This window comes from Protobothrops mucrosquamatus, unplaced genomic scaffold (assembly GCF_001527695.2).
Source record: "Protobothrops mucrosquamatus isolate PMUCROS unplaced genomic scaffold, P.Mucros_1.0 scaffold462, whole genome shotgun sequence".
Lineage (NCBI taxonomy): Eukaryota > Metazoa > Chordata > Lepidosauria > Squamata > Viperidae > Protobothrops > Protobothrops mucrosquamatus.
Window position 1 is genome coordinate 1,020,655 of NW_015386783.1, and position 23,171 is coordinate 1,043,825.

General features: G+C 42.8%; 1 protein-coding gene across 1 annotated transcript in view; it reads left to right on the forward strand.

The window, feature by feature from the left end:
* The window catches only part of LOC107287966 (small serum protein 2-like), an 11,312-nt gene extending 4,086 nt beyond the window's left edge, over positions 1-7,226 (forward strand). Inside the window, exons 2-4 of the mRNA XM_029284250.1 lie at positions 4,726-4,808; positions 5,147-5,311; positions 7,118-7,226. Of these exons, the coding sequence (XP_029140083.1) occupies positions 4,726-4,808; positions 5,147-5,311; positions 7,118-7,226 (357 nt within the window). The remainder of the gene's footprint in view (positions 1-4,725; positions 4,809-5,146; positions 5,312-7,117) is intronic.
* The last annotated feature ends 15,945 nt before the right edge of the window (positions 7,227-23,171 follow it).

The window sequence follows — 23,171 nt, forward strand, 5'->3', positions numbered from 1 at the left end:
CCTGACGTAGAGGGAGCATAATAGATAGCTCACACGTAAATGAAACTGAATATATCACTCAGATAAGCATCTAATCTTTGATGCTCTTTGAAGTCCATAGTCTGGAGCTAAGCAGGATAAACCTGAAGAAGGAACTTCAGTCTCAGTCAAGAATTTAATGTGCCCTGGCATATTCTGGTCTTCCCTCCCTCCATGAATTAGCTTGCACTGAAGATGCAATGGGAAACGTAGAAGTTTAGGAACTGGGATTAAACAAGTGCAGTGGTGCAAAACCAAGAGAAGGTCCCAGATGTACACCCTATAATAATAGTTGTGCTAGGAACGTGCCCTCAAATAGCTTAATTGTTGCAGGTGGGGCCACATGGACTCCCCCACTTCTCAGAGAATGACAAAAAACTTTCATGCACATTCCTGATGGCACACAAGGAGTCCCCAACCTAGAACAGTTTGTTTAATGACCGAAGCTACAACAGGACTGAAGAAGTGACTTATGACTCTTTTTCACACTTAACGACTGTTGCAGCATCTCCATGATCACGTAATCAAAATCCCGATGCTTGGCAACCGGTCCCTATTTATGACGGTCGCAGTGTTCCGGGTCATGTGGTTCCCTGTTGTGACCGTCTGACAAGCAGACCCAATGGGGAAGCCAGATTCACTTAACAACCGTGTTACTAACTTCACAACTGAGTGGTTCACTTAACAACGGTGGCAAGAAAGGTTGCAAAATAGGGCAAAACTCACTTAACAACTGTCCCACTTAGCAACATAAATCTTCAGCTCAATTGTGGTCGCAACTCGAAGACCGCCTGTAGCTACCATGGGCCCTTCAGCATCTCGAGGAGATACAGCTGGTACTTTGGAGGCTGAATGCCAAAAGATGTTTCTTTAGGACTCCAGAAGAGACAAAGGAGAAAAAAATATTCACATAACCAATTAATTACATTTTGTAGTATGTGGGATGAATGTAACATCCAAACTTTCCTGGTGTACTATGTGGGCAAGGATTCCTGCATTTTGTTTCCTTTCTAGCTGTTTAGAAGGATTCACCGTAGATGCACAAATCCCGAAACACATTTTTTGATGGGGGAGACATATCACCTCAGGAATACAGAGTCAGGATTCTCCCTTTTCCCTCCACAAAGCATCATGAGGGGGAGAAGGCATGAAAAAGTGGCAAATACCACCAATTGTGGGGGTAAGGCAAATCTCTGTCCATCTGTAGTTGGGTCAATCTCAATGACATCAAAAGAGAGTTTTTCCCCAGCTGAGATATTCAAGTATTTTGGAGAGAGATGTTCTAGGTTGACCCCGTTGTGTAATAGAGTTCAAATGCACACTTGCACCAGATTGCAAACTTAACTTAGAGGGCTTTTTCCAAAGTTCATGAACAACCTCATATTATGAAAGAGGACATTAGGAAGACTTTGAACAGCCAGTTTCTCAAACAACCGCTAAGTTCTCTGATGGCTCTCTTTTTTTTTTTTACTTTCACAGAGAATCTTCTTCAGCCAGATCATCTCTCTTTCATGCTGGCTACATGTCAGCTTTTCTGATCCCTTTACAACTGAGCTTAAAGATGGCAAGCAAGCTCCTTATAATAATAATAATAATAATAATAATAATAATAATAATAATAATAATAATAATAATAATAATACTAATAATAATAATAATAATAATAATAATAATAATAATAGTAAAGTTGGAAGGGACCTTGGAGGTCATCTAGTCCAACCCCCTGCTCAGGCAGGAAACCTTATACCATTTCGGACAAATGGCCATCCAGTCTCTTCTTAAAAACTTCTAGTGTTGGAGTGTTCACCGCTTCTGGAGGCAGATTGTTCCACTGGTTAATTGTTCTCACTGTCAGGAAGTTTCTCCTTAGCTCCAGGTTGCTTCTCTCCTTGCTTACTCATCCATGCTGCTGGCAAAGATCTAGTAACGTCAGGAGAAATGTTGCTGGCTTAATTTCTACAATCAAGGTTTCAATCAAAGTTCTCCTAAGTGGCCCAGAAAACTTATATTTTGTATTAATGCAGAAGTAATTTGATAATGAGGGGTCCTTGTCAATCCAATCGATAAGTAAAACGAAATAGTATGCTGCAAGAGAACTTATGTATTTATTTATATGTCCAATCGTTTTCTGAGAGATGCCTCCCACCTTAGTGGCAGATTTCTTGGTACAGATTGATGACTTGGGCCCAGTTGCAGGCTCACCTGGACTCTTCTTTCTTAGGTAAAGTGGTGAGGTCCACCACCTGCATTGATCGATATGATGGAAAAAAGCATCTCATTGGGTCTACCTGGAGTGCAGCTCATGGCTTCAGATGCCAGTGCCATGGAGATGGAACGACATGCTAAGAGAGGTAGAAAAAAGCTATGGGCGAGCATCAGGTGCATTGATTTGTGCATGTTTTCTCTTAGGTTAAACGTTTATTGAGATAGCACATATTCAGGGACACTTATTCTTAGGTTATTATTTCTTTAGCGTATGATGAGAAAATGACAGAAGGGAAGAAAACATATGCACACAACCCATATAATCATATACAAACCATCTACCAGGGTATGGCATTGGCCTCGTAACTGGTTGTCCAATCAGCTATCCAGGCGATTGCCTCTGGCATTGCTTCGTGCAGATCTTCTAGGGCAATGTTTCTCAACCTTGACAGCTTGAAGATGTGTGGACTTCAACTCCCAGAATTCCTCAACTAGCAAGGAGATTTTTAAGAAGAGGCTAGACAGTCACTTATCCGAGATGGTATAGGTTCTCCTGCTTGAGCAGGGGGCTGGACTAGAAGACCTCCAAGATCCCTTCCACCTCTATTCTATTCTAAAAGTTTGCATATCAACAGCACAAGGGTACACAGGATACATACATAATTAAACCATCTACATAAGTCTTCTACATCAGAGATAACTAGAGCAGAGGTTCACAACGTTTTGGGCAACTATCCAATTACATTGTGGAAGCCTCTTACTGCTCTGGGCCACCAACCCCTTTGGGATATTGGAATTCCTGGAAAGTGGGAATCTTGTTTCATCAAAAACAAGTTGGAACAAAGCACTCTGTGCACCCTTAACAGAAAAATCTACTGCAGGAAATCCATTGGAGAGCATGCGGTTCCCCTTGAGCAGAGCCACAGGACAAGAGCATGTGAGACGGCCACCAGGAGAGAAAGAGCCTGCAGGGAAAGCAAATCTACTCTGTCCAATGCCTTATTGAAGATTTGGATGGACAGACAAAAAGCATGCAGGAAGAGACATATAAAGAGGGGACTCAGAGAGGATTATCAAAGGATATTACTCTGAGGTTGAAAGAAAGCTCTAAAAGTCCTGATTCTGGCTTGGGAGTCCCTGGACATTCATGGGAGTAAGTCCCATTTCCAAGAGTAGGACAACTTATTGTTGGGCGGGCTACAATCCTTAAAATGCATAGGGCTCATCTTGGGAGATGTGGGGAGGAAGCTGCACATCTGGCTGTCTCAACTTCTCACATTCTGCTGGAGGAATTCAATCTCACCACAATTCGGACTTTTTCTAGCCATGTTGCTCTAAAGGTGACAAAATACTTTCCCTTCACCACATCTGCAAAGCAAACAAAAACTAGTCATAAAGCAAATGTTTTTCTTCTGGCAGTGGCTATTCTGACAAAACTTTCAGATTTTTTTTTTTTAAATTGCACAAGGGGTGGTCTTGTTTTTTGTATAAATTGGAGGAGCAGATTCCTTGCATCCTTCCTTGCATGACTTCAGAGAGAGGTGCTGCTCTTTGTCCTTCCTCCCTACCAAGAGTTTCCTGGGTCTTCCCCAAAGCCAAGATGGTAAGTAAAATGGTTTGTTTAACATTTGCAAGATGAGCTTTCACTGACGTGGATGTAATAGAACGGCTGGAGGAACGCAGTGGCCCCTTTGGGACAGTCACTCTCCCGCAGCCGAGCCCAGAGTCGTAGCTGTGGTTATAATCACGGGAGAAATACTCTGTACATTATTTAGATGCAATGAAGACAGAAATACAGAAAGAAATGAAGATCAAATGCCATCAGATATTTCTATAGAACTCCAAAAGAACTGTTTGCAAAACAGGGGTGTGGGATAGAATTTAAAATCCAGACGTTGCTGGTCTAAATTTTGGGCAAGGACTCAAAAGCAGAATTTATTTTCTAGTTATTAAAAAATATTAATGATAGATACACAAATGCAGAAATGCACTTTTTGGTATGGAGGGCACACCAAATCAGGAATACAGAGTCAGGATTGTCACTCCTCCCCCCAAACATCCCAGGTGGGAGAAAGTATGAAAAGAGGCAGAAACTGATGTGGGGGTAAGGCACATCTATGTGTCTCTCTCTGTGTGTGCGGGTCAATCCCAATGATATCAGTGGAGGGTTTTGCCTCTGGAGGGGGAAAGGACTGAAAGACATTCCACGCTGAGGACTACTACCATAGTGGATGAACAAATGGCTGAAATATTGGGGTATCCTGGATTGTTTGCTATTGACACAAAAGGGGAGGGAGATGTTCCAGGTTGACGCTCTTGCGAAACAGAGATCCAAATGCACACTTGCACAAGATTGTAAACTTAACCCAGAGGGCTTTTTCTAAAGTTCATGAACAACATTGCATTATCAAACAGGACATTAGTAAACTTTGAACAGTCAGTTGCTCAAACAACCACTAAGTTCTCTGTGGTGGCTTACATTTTCTTATTTTCCTTTCTCAGAGAGTCTTCTTCAGTCTGATCATCTTCTCTTTCATGCTGGCTACATGCCAAGGAGCCTGCGGTAGAGGTCCCCTTGTACCTGAGCCTACAGATGGTAACCAAACTCTTTATAAATTTGCACAAAATTGTACTGCTTACAAAGATTTAATAATGCCAGGAGAAATATTGCTGGCTTAATTTCTACACCCCAAGTTTTCATTAAAGATCTATTAACTTGGCCACAAAATACCTTCTGTATTAATGAAGATGTCATTTGATCATCAGGGGTCCTTACAAATCTGATCAATAAAATAAAATGCTTTGCATCAAATGCAGAGAATTTGTATACTGATTACATTTGTCCAATAGCAGATTTTCTAAAAGTAACCTCCAACTTTAGCAGGCTTCTCAGTACAGCTGGTTGATTTGGATTCTGTTGTAGGTTCAATTTTTCACTCTTCAATTCTTTTTTTTTCGGTAAAGCCATGGCACCAAAGAAATGTGTGGATCCTAATGATGGGAGAAAGCATCTCATTGTATCAACTTGGAATACAGCTGATTGTTTAAGATGTGAATGCGACAGTGATGGATTGAGCTGCTGCCACAGGTAGGAAGAGATTCCAGGCAAGCATGAGATGTACTATGCATGTTTTCTCTTAGGTTAAGGCAGAAGCATTCACTGAGATAGCACCTAGGCAGACAGACCTTCTACCCAAATCTTCTGCATCAGAGATGCCTAGAGTGCTGCTGGAAGCAAACAAAGAGCAAATTCAACAAGAGGAACTAAGAACTTACACTTACTTTCTGGCAACAGGGACAGGAAAGTGTAATTACATCACTCCTTTTGCATTTGCAGACCACTGACCACCCACCCTATTTTGAGTGTTCAGGTCTCTCTTAGGTAAGGAGGAGGAGGGACCACTTTCCAGGATATGGACGCTAGCTGGGCAGGTCCTTTGTAGGTGGTGGAGATACGGCCGAGTCTTGTTATTTCAGAGGAGCTTAAGCCAGTTGCTCTTGAGGAGCTGGACATGAGCTTTGTGAGTGTGCGATTGGTGACCAATGTTCTGGATCCTTGCACTTCCTGGTTGGTTAAGACCTCCTGGGAGTGGGCAAGTAGTTGATCTGAGGCTATTTAATGGCCCTCTGTGCAACAGGGTGAAACCACCTGCTATCTCAAGAGGCCACCCTGAGACCCAACAGACCACATTGATCCAGTCTCCAAGCTTCCCTTTTTGTAGAAGATTGTTGAGAGAGTGGTTGGTGCACAGAGGGACCAAGTTGAAGCAATTTGTCCAGACCCTTTTTAGTCTGGCTTCAGAGTGGGAAATAGCCTTGAGATGGCATTGGTTACATTTCTTGATAATCTTTGGAGAGACTGGGATGGAGTGGTGTAACAATTCTGGCCTTACTGGACTTCTCAGGGACTTTCAATACCTTCCTGTTTGGATAACTACAATCAGCTCTACATGGGCTGTCCTTGAAGATCACCCAGAAGCTACAACTGCTCTAGAATGTGAAGTCACGTGGAGTCATAAGTACACCTAGATTTACCCACATTTACCCACACCTCTGTTGCATGAGCTGCACTGGGTCCCAGACCCCAGCCTTCCAAAACTCACTTGTGACATAAAACCAGCACTGGGATAGAGGAGATTGATGAAAGTGCTTGTGGTGAACTATTTGCTATAGGTTTTTATTCTTGGTGATTTTAACAGATTTGTATGTATTAATTGTACAATGATACATTTTTAACTGTTGGCTGGGAGCCATCCAGAGGTTAGTATAAGATGGGCAGGTATATCAATGGTTTAAATAAGTCCATATTTCAATAAACAATAACTACTTCATGATAGTCACCCATGCTTAACCTAGATCAATATGTGATATGTTCCTCCTTTGCTAATACTACTAACATTGACATGTATTGATAAGTTTACCCACATACTTATCTTTCCAACACTGAGGAAGCGGTATTATGTGGAGATTCAGGATTGTTGGATGCAGAAGGGAGCAGAGAAACTGAGGGTGGCAAGGAGCAGAATTGCTTTTTGCTTTCTTTCCTTTCTCCTGGCTTCTCTGGACTCCGGGAACAGCTGGGCAATCATTTTGTCCAACCTGCTGATCATTATTGCAGGTCTCCAAGAAGCTCATTACCCTTGTTGCAATCAATACGAGCATTCAAAATGAATTTCTGGGTGTCTCAATCCTGAGATTTCTCCGTGAAAAACAGCATTTCCAAGAATTGGGTTTTTAGCATCAAGCCAAGCCTTGGCTGAATCAACCTTTCTCCCAGAAAGTTTCAATAGCTGTCTGCAAATTCTAAGGTGGCAGGTGATCTTAGAGGTGTTTTCTTAAAATCACCGTTGACTGATCATAACTTCATCTTTTTTCTCTTTTTTCCACTTTGAAGGTATGGTGGTCTTGCTGGAAGAGCAGGATGCAAAACAGTGTTGAATCGAGTAACATGTGAATATGAATTCTATAGGCTCGATGACCCATCAAAGCGCTGTGGTGCCTGATCTCTTCACTTGGACCCACTGGAATAACTCTCTCATGTGTAAAAGAACCTGAATAAATCTCTCACACCAGCATCTTAATCTTTTTCCTTGTCTTTTCTTTTATTCAAAACAATTGTGTAAACCATGAAGCTGGTGCTATGATGTCAGCCGTGCAGTATGGGAGGATACGGCCTGCATCAGTTTGGCATTGTGTAACAACACTTGAGCATTTCTGTGGCTCGTTGGAAAGCTCCTAAAGAGCAAGAAAGAAGTAAAAGCATTAGACTCTCTGGCAAAGGAAAAAAAAAAAGCCAGGACAGATCTAAGTAGCTGTTAGAAAATGTAGCTGTCCAAGGTCTTTCTAATCTGTTCAATAATATGATGTTTGTGGACTTTGGAAAAAGGCCTGTAGGTTAAGTTTACAATCTTGTGCAAGTGTGTACTTGGATCTCTATTGCACAACTGTGTCAACCTGGAACATCTCCCTCACCTCTTTGTGCCAGCTGCACACAATCCAGGATGCCCGAATATCTGGGCCATTTGTTCATCCTCCTAGTTGTTGTCAGCATGGAATGTCTTTCAGTCTTTCCTCTCCAGAGGCAAAACTCTCAGCTGATGTTGTAGGATTGACCCCCCCCCCCATCACCACCGGGAGGGAAATGGGCCTTAGAGCCAATCCACTTCTGCCACGTTTTCTTGCGGTTTCCCACTCGTGATACTATGTGGAGGGAAAGTGACAATTCTGACTCTATGTTTTGGCATACATTAAAATGAAATTTCGTTGCATTCAGCTCTCAGAGGGTCACCACCTCCTATATACACTACATAAATATAACAAAAATAAATAAATACAGAATTATGCATATACCCACATATATTATATGACACAGAAAAACAACGGTCTAGTTTGAGTTATGTATACATGTGCATAGCGAGAAAAATTAATCTTGGGAGTTTACCAGACGGATGGCATAGGGAACAAAGCTGTTACAGAATCGGGTAGTCCTGCTAGAAATACTTCAAAACCTCCTCCCAGAGGGGAGCAACAGAAACAGACCGTAAAGTGGATGCGTGGGGTCTCTAGCAATGCTTTGAGCTCTAAGCACACAGCGCTTATAAGCAGCATCCTGAATACCAGGGAATGAGCTTCCTATGATCTTCTCGGCTGTCCTTACCACTCTCTGTGTGGACTTTCTATCTGAGGCCCTGCTGCCACCAAAGCAGACAGGGATGCATTTTGTTAAAATGCTTTCAATTGTGCCTCTGTAAAAAGTGGCCAGGACAGAAGGAGAAAGATGTGATCTCTTCATCCGACGCAGGAAATGCAGACACTGGTTTGCACGCTTCACTAAGGATGAGACGTGGAGAGACCAATTCAGATTGTTAGTTGGAATAGACAACATCACCACCAGATGGATTTCTAACTGGCTGATAAACCGTACTCAACAAGTAGTCTTTAATAGTACTACATCCACATGGAGAGAAGCAAGCAGTGGGGTACCACAAGGCTCCATCTTAGGCCCAGTACTCTTCAATATCTTCATAAATGACTTAGATGAGGGAATAGAAGGGGATCTCATCAAATTTGCAGATGACACTAAACTGGCAGGAGTAGCCAACACCCCAGAAGACAACCTCAGAATCCAAAAAGATCTTGACAGACTGGAACAATGGATCCTATCCAACAAAATGAGTTTTAATGTGGAGAAAAGGAAGGTTTTACACCTGGGCAGGAAAAACCAAAGGTGCAAGTACAGATTAGGTGAAACCTGGCTCAAAAACAGTAACTGTGAGAGGGACTTTGGAGTCCTAGTGGACGATCACTTAAACATAAGGACAATTAACCAGTGGAATAGCTTGCCTTCAGAAATCATCGGCACTCCATCACTGGAGGTTTTTAAGAAGAGACTGGACAGTCACTTGTCTGAGATGGCTGGATTAAAAGACCTCCAAAATCACTTCCAGATTCTATTCTATTCTATTCTATTCTATTCTATTCTATTCTATTCTATTCTATTCTATTCTATTCTGCTCTATTCCACTCCATATATTCTATTCTATTCTATTCTATTCTATTCTATTCTATTCTATTCTATTCTATTCTGAAGCATCAAACATGTTCTAGAAATGGTTTACAGCAACATCTGTGGCCAGTGCAAAGAATTGCACAATGATGAAATAGACAATTGTGGAAGCCTCTTAGTGCTCTGGGCCACCAACCCCTTTGGGTTATTGGAACAAAGCACTCTGTGCACCCTTAACAGAAAAATCTACTGCAGGAAATCCATTGGAGAGCATGCGGTTCCCCTTGAGCAGAGCCACAGGACAAGAGCATGTGAGACGGCCACCAGGAGAGAAAGAGCCTGCAGGGAAAGCAAATCTACTCTGTCCAATGCCTTATTGAAGATTTGGATGGACAGACAGAAAGCATGCAGGAAGAGACATATAAAGAGAGGACTCAGAGAGGATTATCAAAGGATATTACTCTGAGGTTGAAAGAAAGCTCTAAAAGTCCTGATTCTGGCTTGGGAGTCGCTGGACATTCATGGGAGTAAGTCCCATTTCCAAGAGTAGGACAACTTATTGTTGGGCGGGCTACAATCCTTAACATGCCTAGGGCTCATCTTGGGAGATGTGGGGAGGAAGCTGCACATCTGGCTGTCTCAACTTCTCACATTCTGCTGGAGGAATTCAATCTCACCATAATTCGGACTTTTTCTAGCCATGTTGCTCTAAAGGTGACAAAATACTTTCCTTTCATCACATTTACAAAGCAAACAAAAACTAGTCATAAAACAAATGTTTTTCTTCTGGCAGTGGCTATTCTGGCAAAATTTTCAGAATTTTTTTCCCCAAAATTGCGCAAGGGGCGGTCTTGGTTTTCGTATAAATTGGAGGAGCAGATTCCTCGGTGGCTTCAGAGAGAGGCGTCCCTCCTTCTCCTTGCTCCCTACCAAGAGTTTCCTGGGTCTTCCCCAAAGTCAAGATGGTAAGTAAAATGTCTTTTTCTTTCTTCACAACCAGAGCTGAGATGACACGAGGAGAGAAGGGCTGGAGGACTGAGGTGGCCCCTTTGGGACAGTCACCCACTCCAGCAGAGCCCAGAGTCGTAGCTGTGGTTATAATAACGGGAGAAATACTCTGTACATTATTTAGATGCAATGAAGACAGAAATACAGAAAGAAATGAAGATCAAATGCCATCAGATGTTTCTATAGAACTCCAAAAGAACTGTTTGCAAAACAGGGGTGTGGGATAGAATTTAAAATCCAGACATTGCTGGTCTACGTTTTGGGCAAGGACTCAAAATCAGAGTTTATTTTCTAGTTATTAAAAAAATATTAATGATAGATACACAAATGCAGAAATGCACTTTTTGGTATGGAGGGCACACCAAATCAGGAATACAGTCAGGATTGTAACTCCCCCCCCCCAAACATCCCAGGTGGGAGAAAGTATGAAAAGAGGCAGAAACTGATGTGGGGGTAAGGCACATCTATGTGTCTCTCTCTGTGTGTGCGGGTCAATCCCAATGATATCAGTGGAGGGTTTTGCCTCTGGAGGGGGAAAGGACTGAAAGACATTCCACGCTGAGGACTACTACCATAGTGGATGAACAAATGGCTGAGATATTTGGGTATCCTGGATTGTTTGCTGTTGACACAAAAAGGGGAGGGAGATGTTCCAGGTTGACGCTCTTGCGAAACAGAGATCCAAATGCACACTTGCACAAGATTGTAAACTTAACCCAGAGGGCTTTTTCTAAAGTTCATGAACAACATTGCATTATCAAACAGGACATTAGTAAATTTTGAACAGTCAGTTGCTCAAACAACCACTAAGTTCTCTGTGGTGGCTTACATTTTCTTATTTTCCTTTCTCAGAGAGTCTTCTTCAGTCTGATCATCTTCTCTTTCATGCTGGCTACATGCCAAGGAGTCTGCGCTCCACGTCCTGAGCATATAGAGGGTAACCAAACTCTTTATACATTTGCACAAAACTGTACTGTTTACGGAGGTTCAGTAATGCCAGGAGAAATATTGCTGGCTTAATTTCTACACCCCAAGTTTTCATTAAAGATCTATTAACTTGGCCACAAAACACCTTCTGTATTAATGAAGATGTCATTTGATCAACAGGGGTCCTTACAAATATGATCAATAAAATAAAATACTTTGCATCAAATGCAGAGAATTTGTATACTGGTTACATTTGTCCAATAGCAGATTTCTAAAAGTAACCTCCAACTTTAGCAGGCTTCTCAGTACAGCTTGTTGATTTGGATTCTGAGTGTAATTTCCACTCTTCCATTCTTTTTTCTTAGGTGAAGAGGCGACAAGGATATGTGTTGATCCTAAAGACAGGAGCAGGCATCTCGTTGTATCAAAATGGAATTCAGCTGGTTGTACAATATGTGAATGCTTCGAAGGTGGATTGAGCTGCTGCCTCAGGTAGGAAGAGATTCCAGGCAAGCATGAGATGTACTATGCATGTTTTCTCTTAGGTTAAGGCAGAAGCATTCACTGAGATAGCACCTAGGCAGGCAGACCTTCTACCCAAATCTTCTGCATCAGAGATGCCTAGAGTGCTGCTGGAAGCAAACAAAGAGCAAATTCAACAAGAGGAACTAAGAACTTACACTTACTTTCTGGCAACAGGGACAGGAAAGTGTAATTACGTCACTCCTTTTGCATTTGCAGACCACTAACATGCTGCCCTATTTTGAGTGTTCAGGTCTCTCTTACGTAAGGAGGAGGAGTAGGGACCACTTTCCAGGATATGGACCCTAGCTGGGCAGGTCCTTTGTAGGTGGTGGAGATATGGCCGAGTCTTGTTATTTCAGAGGAGCTTGAGCCAGTTGCTCTTGAGGAACTGGACATGAGCTTCGTGAGTGTGAAATTGGTGACCAATGTTCTGGATCCTTGCACTTCCTGGTTGGTTAAGATCTTCTGGGAGTGGGCAAATAGTTGATCTGAGGCTATTTAATGCCCCTTTGTGGAACAGGGGTGAAACCACCTGCTGTCTCAAGAGGCCACCCTGAGACCCAACAGAGAACATTGATCCAGTCTCCAAGCTTCTCTTTTTGGAGAAGATTGTTGAGAGAGTGGTTGGTGCACAGAGGGGCCAAGTTGAAGCAATTGATCCAGACCCTTTTCAGTCTGGCTTCAGAGTGGGACCCTGCTGAGCATTATTGCAGGTCTCCAGGAAGCTCATTACCCTTGTTGCAATCAATACGGGCATTCAAAATGAATTTCTGGGTTTGGATTTTAGATTTAGATTTTATTAGATTTATACCCCGCCCTTCTCCTGGCGGACCCAGGGCGGCTTACAGCAAGCTAAAAACAGATAAAGACCTTACAAAACACCATTTTAAAATACTATTAAAAGAAATATTAATTTTGCCGTTTCATTTAAAATTTTATGAACACCCAATATAAAATCAAATTAAAATCAATCTAAAATACCCCTCAGGCCAGCCCCGCTAGCTGGAATAGCCATGTCTTGAGGGCGCGGCGGAAGGAGGGGAGATCCGGAATGACCCGGATCTCTGGGGGTAGTTCGTTCCATAGGGAGGGGGCTCCAACAGAGAAGGCCCTCCCCCTGGGGGTCGCCAGCCGGCACTNTGATAATCAGCACCTTGAAGCGCACTCGAAAGGCCACCGGTAGCCAGTGCAGTTCGCGCAGCAGCGGCGTTACATGGGAGCGACGAGTAGCTCCCATCACCGCTCGTGCGGCTGCATTCTGGACTAACTGGAGCCTCCGAGTGCTCCTCAAGGGGAGCCCCATGTAGAGAGCGTTGCAGTAGTCCAGGCGGGAGGTGACTAGAGCATGGGTAACTGTGCGCAAGGCATCCCGGTCCAGGAAAGGCCGCAACTGGCGAACCAGGCGTACCCGGTAAAACGCCCCCCTGGCCACGGCCGTCAATTGATCTTCTAGTGTCAGCCGTGGATCCAGGAGGACACCCAGATTGCGTACCCTCTCTGAGGGAGCCAAAATTTCACCCCCTATAGTCAGCGACGGAGTCAGCTGACTATGCCTGGGAGCCGGCAACCACAGCCACTCAGTCTTGGAAGGGTTGAGTCTGAGTCTGTTTCTCCCCATCCAGACCCGTACAGCCTCCAGGCACCGGGCCATCACGTCAAGGGCATCATTGGGGTGGCATCATTGGGGTGGCATCATTGGGGTGGCATCATTGTCTCATTGGGGTGGCATCATTGGGGTGGCATCATTGTCTCAATCCTGAGATTTCTCCATGAAAAACAGCATTTCCAAGAACTGGGTTTTTAGCATCAAGCCAAGCCTTGGCTGAATCAACCTTTCTCCCAGAAAGTTTCTATTTCATAAATTTTTATTAATTTTCAAATAAGCAAATTCTTAATACAAATATGGTGTACATCATTAAAAAGAAAACATATTAAATATAATCATAAAAGAATATTTTCAGAGGTGATCGGCCAGCCGCCCCCCGCATCCGCCCTCTCTTTCACCCTTCCTACCTGCTTCCCTCTTCCTCTCCTCCCCTCCTACCTACTCCTCTGTCCTCTTTCCTCCTCCCTTTCAACTACCCTACACATCCCACCTCCTTCCTTTCCTCATCCTTCGGATGCAGTTTGGGGGTGCTAGCCGACCATCTCCTCTTCAAAGAATAAAAAATACATTGTTTCTCTATAACATATTAATACACCAAATTTTACATATCTTTACCCCTTCATCCCCTTCCCCCCTCCCCCCCTCCCAGAAAGTTTCAATAGTTGTCTGCAAGTTCTAAGGTGGCAGGTGATCTTATAGGTATTTTCTTAAAATCACCGTTGACTGATAATAACTTCTTCTTTCATCTCCTTTTCCCCCTTTGAAGGCATGATGCTATTCCTTTCAAGCATGGATGCGAATCAGTGTTGAATCAAGTAACATGTGAATATGAATTCTATAGGGATGATGACCCATCAAAGCGCTGTGATGCCTGATCTCTTTACCGGGACCCACTGGAATAAATCTCTCATGTGTAAAAAAAACCTGAATAAATCTCTCACATCAGCATCTTAATCTTTTTCCTTGTCGTTTCTTTTATTCAAAACAATTGTGTAAAACATGAAGCTGGTGCTATGATGTCAGCCGTGCAGTATGGGAGGATACGGCCTGCATCAGTTTGGCATTGTGTAACAACACTTGAGCATTTCCGTGGCTCGTTGGAAAGCTCCTAAAGAGCAAGAAAGAAGTAAAAGCATTAGAAGTGAGAATTCATTGTCCATTTTTCATTCTGACATTCTTTAGGAGGGCATCTTCTGCTGGCATTATAATTCTGCCAAGGTACCGCTTCCAAGTGGACATAGGAAACGGTGGTTTTGTGCTAAATTGGTGAACCGATTTTAATTCAGCCATGAAAAGAACATTTTTTTAATGCTGGGCAAAGCTTTTTTTGGAGCCATATAAGATTGAGCTTCCCCAATATTGCAAATGCCACAGAGTGGAACTGGGACAGGGGACAATACTAGTCCTCAATGACTGTAATGGAATCTGCCCATATATGACGGACATAAAGCGTTTCATCATGTAACCAACCTGATTTTATAGTCTTTTTTTGTAGTCATTAAGCAAATCACTATTATTATTATACATATATTTTTTGTCTCACAGTCAGCCAGATGTTCAGACTGTATTTGACAATTTTATCCATCTATTGATTCTTTCCCAAGTACCTGGGATAGGCAGATGTGGACATTTGGTGGTGTTCTTGTTGCAGAATATAAGCTGTTCCAAACAAAGGTGCCTTTTGCAATTGACTGATGGTGAATTTGTCAATGCCCCATGGTGTTCAAGAGGAGCTTCAGTTGCTTTGAGATTGCACCCAGGGTGCCTATTACTATTAGTAGTACCCTTGCTTGCTTTTGCCACAGTCGCTCTATTTGTATTTCAATGCTGTGTCCCACTCTGAAGCCAGACTCAAAGGGGTCTGGATAATTTGCTTCAATTTGGTCCCTCTGTTGCTGGATACCATCCTTTCTTTCAATAATCTTCCTCCAAAGGAAGTAATATATCTGAGTCCTTTCTTTATACGGTGTTTCCTGCAGGCTCTTTTACAATCTTGGGGTTTTTTGTCCTGCTCTGCTCCTGCCCATTTGCTCTCTGGCTCTGCTAGAGGAGAGCTTCATACTTTCCCATGGACCTTTTGTAGGAGATGTTTCTGGTGAAGGTGCAAAGAGTGCTTTGCTCCAACTCTTGGTCCTTGCTGGAACAAAATTTCCACTTTCCAGGAATTTCAGTATTCCAAGATGTTAAATGGCCCAGAGCAGTAAGAGGCTTCCGTAATAGTCAATTTCCTTCTAGTGCAGTTATTTGCATTGGCCACAAATGTTGTTGTAAACTACTTCTAGAGCATAAGATGGTTTTTTCTTCTCAAGAAATATGCATCTGATCTCTTTTGCTATTAAACAGCAGGAATAGTTGATTGAACCATGCATGGCTTTATTCCTGGACACTTTAGCCAAAGTTTCCACTTCAATTTAGAAGTTTCAAATTCTCACATTCTGCTGGAGGCTTTCAATCTCACCATTATTTGGTCTTTTTCAAGCCACGTTGTTTTAAAGCTGACAGAATACTTTCTCTTTATCACATCTACAAACCAAGCACCAATCATATGTTCTTTAGTGTCATAGGCTTAGGTAAACTGTTTGGCTGACTTGTGTTGCTATTTTATCCTGTTTCCTACACCATGTGATTTTCATAATCCATATCACAGTCAATATCCTTCCCTTTTGTAGGGTTGACACTAGCTTCACGTTTTACGTAATTCTTACTTAATAAAAAGAAAAGACAAAAAAAGATTAAGATGCTGATAAGAGATTTATTCAGGTTCGTGTACACATGAGAGATTACAGGTTCATCTATGTGAAGGGATGAGAATCCAAGTTTAACTGCGCTGTGATGGGTCATCAAGCCTATAGGATTCATGTTGGCATGTTACTGGATTTATCACTGTTTTGTTTCCTTCAACAGATCCAATACCACCGTATCTTTGAAGGAAAAAAAGGAGGTGGAGAAGGAGGAAGAAGGAGAGATTATGATCAGTCAAAGTTGATTTTAATTGGCAAATGCCTGTAAGATTATCTGCCCCCTTAGAACTTGCAAGGAGCTAGTGAAACTTCCTGGGAGAAAGGTGGATTTCAGCTAAGGCTTGGCCTGATTTTAAAAACCCAATTCTCACCAATCCCGCTTTGCGTGGAGAATTCTAAAGGCTGAGACACGTAAAAATTGGTTTTCGGTCTCCCTGTGATTTGTTGCAAAAAGCATAATGGGCTTGCTGGAGACCTGCAACCATGGCCAGCAGGGTGGACAAAGGGACAGGCCAGCTGTTCCTCAGTCCTGATTGGCCCGTAGCAAGGAAGGGAAGCAGGGAGAAATTCTGCTCCTTGTCAGCCTCAGTTTCCCTGCTCCCTTCTGCATCCAACAATCCTGAACCTCCACATAATATCCTCAGTATTGGAAAGATAAACAAGTGGCTGAACTTGTCCATAGTCTTGAATGTTAACATTATTAGCAAGAGAGGAACATACCACATATTGATCTGAATTTGGCATGACTGATTATCATGAAGCAGTTATGATTTATTGAAATATGGATTTATTTAAATCATGACATACCTGCCCATCTTATACTAACTCAGGGTGGTTGCCAGCCACAGTTAAACTGTATCATTGTACAATTATTATATACATGTCTATTAAAATCAAAAATAATAAAAAAACCTGTAGCAAATAGTTGACCACAAGCATTCTCATCAGCCTCACCTATCCCGGTGCTCGTTTCATGTCTTAAATGTGTGTTGGAAGGCTAGGGTCTGGGGACCCAGTGCAGTTCATGCAACAGCAGTGTGATGTGGGTAAATCTAGGTGTACTCATGACTGCACATGACTCCACATTCTGAACCAGTTCAGTTTCTGGGTGATCTTCGAGGACAGGTCCATGTAGAACAGATTGTAGTTATCCAAACAGGAAGTGACCAAGGCATGAGTGACCAAGGCATGAGTGGCCTCTGGGTGAGAAGGGGTGCAATTGACACACTAGTCAAAATTGAACAAAAGCCCCTGTAGCCATGGCTGCCACCAGCTCCTTGAGTAGGAGCTGTGAGTCTAGGAAGACCACAAAATTGTCTACCAGCTCAGTCTGGGGGAGTGCCACCCTATGCAGAGTCAAAGACGATATATCAGCTTGTCAGGGTTGAGTCAAAGTCATTTCCTCCCCATCCTTTAAGGACCTCCATGTACTTGGCCAGAACTGCCACAGCATCATCTCGCTGACTAAGAATGGAGATCTATGACTGGGTATCATCCGCATGATGATTCTGCACTCCACTGATGGATGACTTCCCTCAAAACTTCATGTAGATGTTGAAAAGGTAAAAGTCTTGATCCCTGAGGTGCCCATATTGCAGAGAACCTGACCTCTCCTGCTCCACCAAAACCAACTGGAACTGGCAATGGTGGAAGGAAGAGAACTACTGAAAAACAATGTCTCCCACTCACAATCCTGAAAGTTCGTCCAGAAGAGAATGATGGTTGATGGTACTGAAAGTCACTGAGAAGTCCAGAAAGGCCAGAATGGTTACACTACTCCATCCCAAGCTCTCCAAGTGTAACCAATGCGATTTCAATGCTATGTCCCACTCTGAAACCAGACTGAAAAGGGTCTGGATAAATTGCTTCAACTTGGTCCCTCTATGCACCAACCACTCTCTCAACAATCTTCTCCAAAAAGGGAAGCTTGGAGACTTGATTAATGTTGTCTGTTGGGTCTAAGGGGGGCATCTTGACACAGCAGGAGGTTTCACCCTCTTCTACAAAGAGCCATTAAATAGCCTCAGATCAACCACTTACCCACTCCCAGGTGGTCTTAACCAACCAGGAAGGGCAAGGGTCCAGAACATTGGTCACCAATCTACTAAGATCCATATCCAGTTCCTCAAGAGCAACTGACTCAAACTTATACCAGATAACAGGACTCAGTCAGGATCTGCCCAGCTAAGGTTCAGCTCTGAGGAAAGATACTCTATCTGAAAGATGGAATATTCCTCACAGCCATCCAGGGAAGCCTCTCCCACCTGCCCCTTACCCAAGAGATACCTAATCACCCAAAATAGAGCTGCTGGTCAATTATCTGCATGTGCAAAAAGGGTGGAGAGGTAATTACACTTTCCTGTCCCTGTTGCTTTCTAAGGAAAGGCTCTTACTTGCCATCTTTGGCTTTGCTCTTTGTTGGTCTCCAGCAGCACTCTAAGTATCTCTAATGCAGAAGAGTTATGTAGAAGGTTTATCTACGTATATGGATACCTGAATATGTGCTATCTCAATGAATGCTAAAGAGAAAATGTGCAAATTAATATATCTGATGCTTGCCTGGAGCCTCTTCCTACCTGTGGCAACATGAGAATCCACTTTCGAGGCACTCGCATCTATAGCATTGATCTGTGTTCCAAGTGGACACAAGGAGATGCTTCTTGTTATCAAATATGTCAACACATGTGTTAGGCATGACCGGTTTACCTAAGAAAAAAGAATTAAAGAATTGAAAGTTGAACTTGCAGCAGAATCCAAACCGCCAAGTTGTACCGAGAAGCCTGCTGCTAGAGTTGGAGACCACTACTACCAGAAATCTACTATTGGATAAACGTGACAGGTATATAAATTTACTGCATTTGCCAAATACTATTATATTTTACTGATTGGTTAGATTTGTAAGGACCCCTGATGATCAGCTGACTTCTGCATTAATACAGGTGTTTCCTGGCCCTCTTTAATGAAAACCTGGGTTGTAAAAATGAAGCCCACAACATTTCTCCTGGCATCACTAAAACCTGGCAAGCAGTACAGTGAAGATTTGTTCAGAGGTATAAAGAGTTTGGTTACCATCTATAAGTTTAGCTTCAAAGCGACCCTGAAAACATGCTCCTTGACATGTAGCCAGCACGAAAGAGAAGACAATCAGGCTGAAGAAGACTTTCTGAGAAAGGGGAAAAAAGAGAAAAAAATAAGCCATGGGAGACCTTACTGATAGTTTCAAAAACTGGATGTTTAAAGTCTAGCTGATGTCCTCCCCAATAATCTGATGATCTTCATGAACTTTGGGGAAAGCCCTCTAGGTTAAGTTTACAATCTTGTGCAAGGGTGCATTTGGATCTCTGTTGCACAACTGGGTCAACCTGGAAGGTCTCCCTCCCCTCTTTGTGCCAACTGCACACACTCCAGGATACCCGAATATCTCGGCCATTTGTTCCCTAGAAGTCCTCACCATGGAAGGTCTCTCAGTCCTTCTCCCCCTCCAGAGGCAACATTGTTGGGATTGACCCCACACAGATGGAGGAAAAGTGTCTTAGCCCCACCTCAGCTTCTGTCCCTTTCTCATGCCTTTTCCCACCAGTGATGCTTTCTGGAGGAAAAATGACAGTCCTGTCCCTGTATTCCTCAGTTGCCGTGTCCCTCATACCAAACAGTGCATTTCTGTATTTATCTATCCGTCATTAATCTTTCTAAATAGATAGATAAAATAAACTCTGTTTGAAGTCTTTCCCCAACATCTAATTTAAACGTATTCCACTCACCCCAAAATGCAATTAATTGGCTTTGCGATGAATTCTTGTTGTCCTAACTTTCTTTTGGCGTTCCAAAGAAACATCTGATGCCATTTAATTCCTTCCTGTGTTTCTATTTTTATTTTATCTAAATAATGTACAGAACGAAGCTCTTATTATTTTCCCCGAAGTTACAAACTTGCGGGATGGTTCGGCTGCAGGAGAGTGACTGTCCCAAAGGGGCCATTTCAGTCCTCCAGCCATTCTCTTCTTACGTCTTAAGTCAAATCAATCTCTGGTTGCAAAAGAAGAACAAATAATTTTACTTACCATTTTGGCTTTGGGGAAAACCCAAGAGACTCTTGGTAGGGAGGAATTACCGGGAGTAGCAGTTCTGTCTGAGTTCAGCAAGGAATCTGCTCCTCCAATTTATATGAAAAGGAAGACAACCCCTTGTGCACTTTTTTAAAAAAAACAAAAAACGAGTGAAAGTTTTGTCAGAATATCCACTTCCAGAGGGAAAACATTTGCTTTACAAATAGTTTCATGTTTGTTTTGTAGATGCGATAAAGGGAAAGTATTTCATCAGCTTCAGAACAACGTGACTAGAGAAAGACCAAGTTATAGAGAGATTGAAAATCTCCAGCAGAATGTGAGAAGTTGAAACAGCTGGAGGTGCATCCCCCCTACCCATCTTCCCCATTTTAAGGATTGTAGACCACAAGGAAATTGACTGTCCTACTCTAAGAAGTGGGGCTTACACTCATTCTTTCCCAGGGACTTGCAAACTAAAAGCAGGTGTTTTTAGAACTTTAGGAATGCCCTCTGAGTCTTCTCTTTATATGGCGCTCCCTGCATGCTCTTTGTCTGTCCATTCAAATCTTCAAAATGGCGTTTGACAGAGTAAGACTTGTTTTTGCCCTGCATTAGTCCTGCCCACTTGCTTTTGGACTCTGCTCCAGGGGAGGTTCATACTTTCCCATGGACCTCTTGTAGGAGATGTTTCTGGTGAAGGTGCACAGAGCTGCTTTTCTCCAGATCTTGGTCTTTGCTGAGACATGATGTGCACTTTCCACTTTCCAGGAATTCCAATATTCCAAAGTGGTTGGTGGTCCAGAGCACTAAGAGGCTTCCATAATTCTCAATTTCCTTCTTGTGCAGATCTTTGCATTGGCCACAAATGATGCTGTAAACCACTTCTAGGGGATAAGATGCCTCTTCTTCTCAAGAAATGTGCATCTAATTTTTATTTTTATTTTTTTAAAGAGCAGGGATACTTGATTGAACCATGCATAGCTTTATTCCTTTGGCTAAAGTCTCCAGTCCTATGCCATGTTCTTTTGTTTCAAAAGCTTAAATACCCTGTTTATTTGTCTTGTCTGGCTATTTTGCCTGGTTTTCTGCACACTGCGATTTACTCAGTCCACTTTTCTGGAGTACGTCTGTCAGAAGTACTTCTGCATATTGAGTCACATATCAATGATGCTTTTCAAACTTTACTTCACATCCTTTCTGCATCCTATAGTTTGCCTAAAGCAACCTGGATTGCAAATTTGAAAGATTTGATGCATTATGGAGTGAGGAGTGCCTTATTCCCACATCAGTTACTGCCCCCTTTTTAATGCCTTCTCTCACCCCAGATCCTTTTTGGGGGGGGTAGTGGTGGTAAGGGGCAATTGTGCTTCAGTATTACTGAGTTGATACGTACTCTATAAAAAAGTGTGTTTGTGCATTTGTGTAACTAACATTAATCCTACTAAATACTGTGGTTGTTTTAACCATTCAGTCATGTCCGACTCTTGGAGACTTTACAGGCAAGTGCTCTCCATGCTACCCTTTTAAGCACAGCTTCTTTCAGCTGTTGGATGTTCAACTTTGTATCAGATTGGATGTTACATCAGATTAGATGTTACTAAATACTGTAGCTAGCAAATAAACTCTACTGGAGTCATTGCTCAAAAATTATACCAACAAAAACTGGATTTCACATTCAGTCCACATTAAATATCATTTTGTTGGACAGGGCTCATTGTTTAAGTCTGTCAAGATCTTTTTGGATCTTGAGCTTGTCTTCTGGGTGTTGGCTACTCCTGCCAGTTTGGTGTCATCTGCAAATTTGATGAGTTCCCCTTCTATTCTCTCATCTAAGTCATTGATGAAGATGTTGAAGAGTCCTGGGCCTAAGATGGAATCTTGTGGTACCCCACTGCTTACTTCTCTCCATGTGGATGTCGTGCCATTGAGGACTACTCATTGAGTACAGTTTGCCAGCCATCTGGTGGTGATGCTGTCTATCTCACATTTTTCTAGCTTACCAACAAATAGGTTGTGGTCTACTTTGTCAAATGCCTTACTGAAGTGTAAGTATACTATGTCCACAGCATTTCGCAGGTCTACTAATTTAGTCACTTTATCAAAGAATGAAATAAGATTGGTTTCGCATGATCTGTTTTTAACAAACCCGTGTCGGCTACCCAAAATAGCTTTGTTCTCTGTGCCATCCATCTGGGAAACTCGCAAGATTCATTTTTCTCGCCATGCACATATATACATAACCCGAACTAGACCGTTGTTTCTCTGTGTCATATAATATATGTGGGTGTATGCATTTTTTATAGTTGATATGTTTGTCCCTTAATTTACCAGAGACCTCTTTATGCAACCACGTTGGTCTCATGTGGTGTCTTTGAGAAACTGGCTGTTCAAAGTCTTCCTAATGTCCTCTTTCATAATATGAGGTTGTTCATGAACTTTGGAAAAAGCCCTCTAAGTTAAGTTTGCAATCTGGTGCAAGTGTGCATTTGAACTCTATTACACAACAGGGTCAACCTAGAACCGTGGTGGCGAACCTATAGCACAGGGCCAGCCTGCTCCCCTCCACCTCTCCGCGTGCGCAGGTGCTCTCGCTCTCTTTCTCTCTGCATTGGGAGTCAGCTGCAAGAGCTGGGAGGATCAGGTCTGGATGGTGGAGGCAGCTGCCAGCGCGAGTCTGGTATGCCTGCAGAGTGATTTTGCAGCGCCCCAGTGGCCCGATCCGAGCTCCGGAGGCCTGGAAAAGGTCTCTGTCACCCGGATCGGCCATGGGAGGGGGGCGCGAAATCGCTCTGCAGCCATAGATCAGGGCACAGAAGCCTTTTCTAAGCTTCCGGAGCTCAGACCAAGGTTGCGGGTCGATTTTGTGGCCCTTCTCTTAGTTTTGCACCACTGCAGTTGTTTAATCCCAGTTCCTAAACTTCTACGTTTCCCATTGCATCTTCAGTGCAAGCGAATTCATGGAGGGAGGGAAGACCAGAATATGCCAGGGCACATTAAATTCTTGACTGAGACTGAAGTTCCTTCTTCAGGTTTATCCTGCTTAGCTCCAGACTATGGACTTCAAAGAGCATCAAAGATTAGATGCTTAT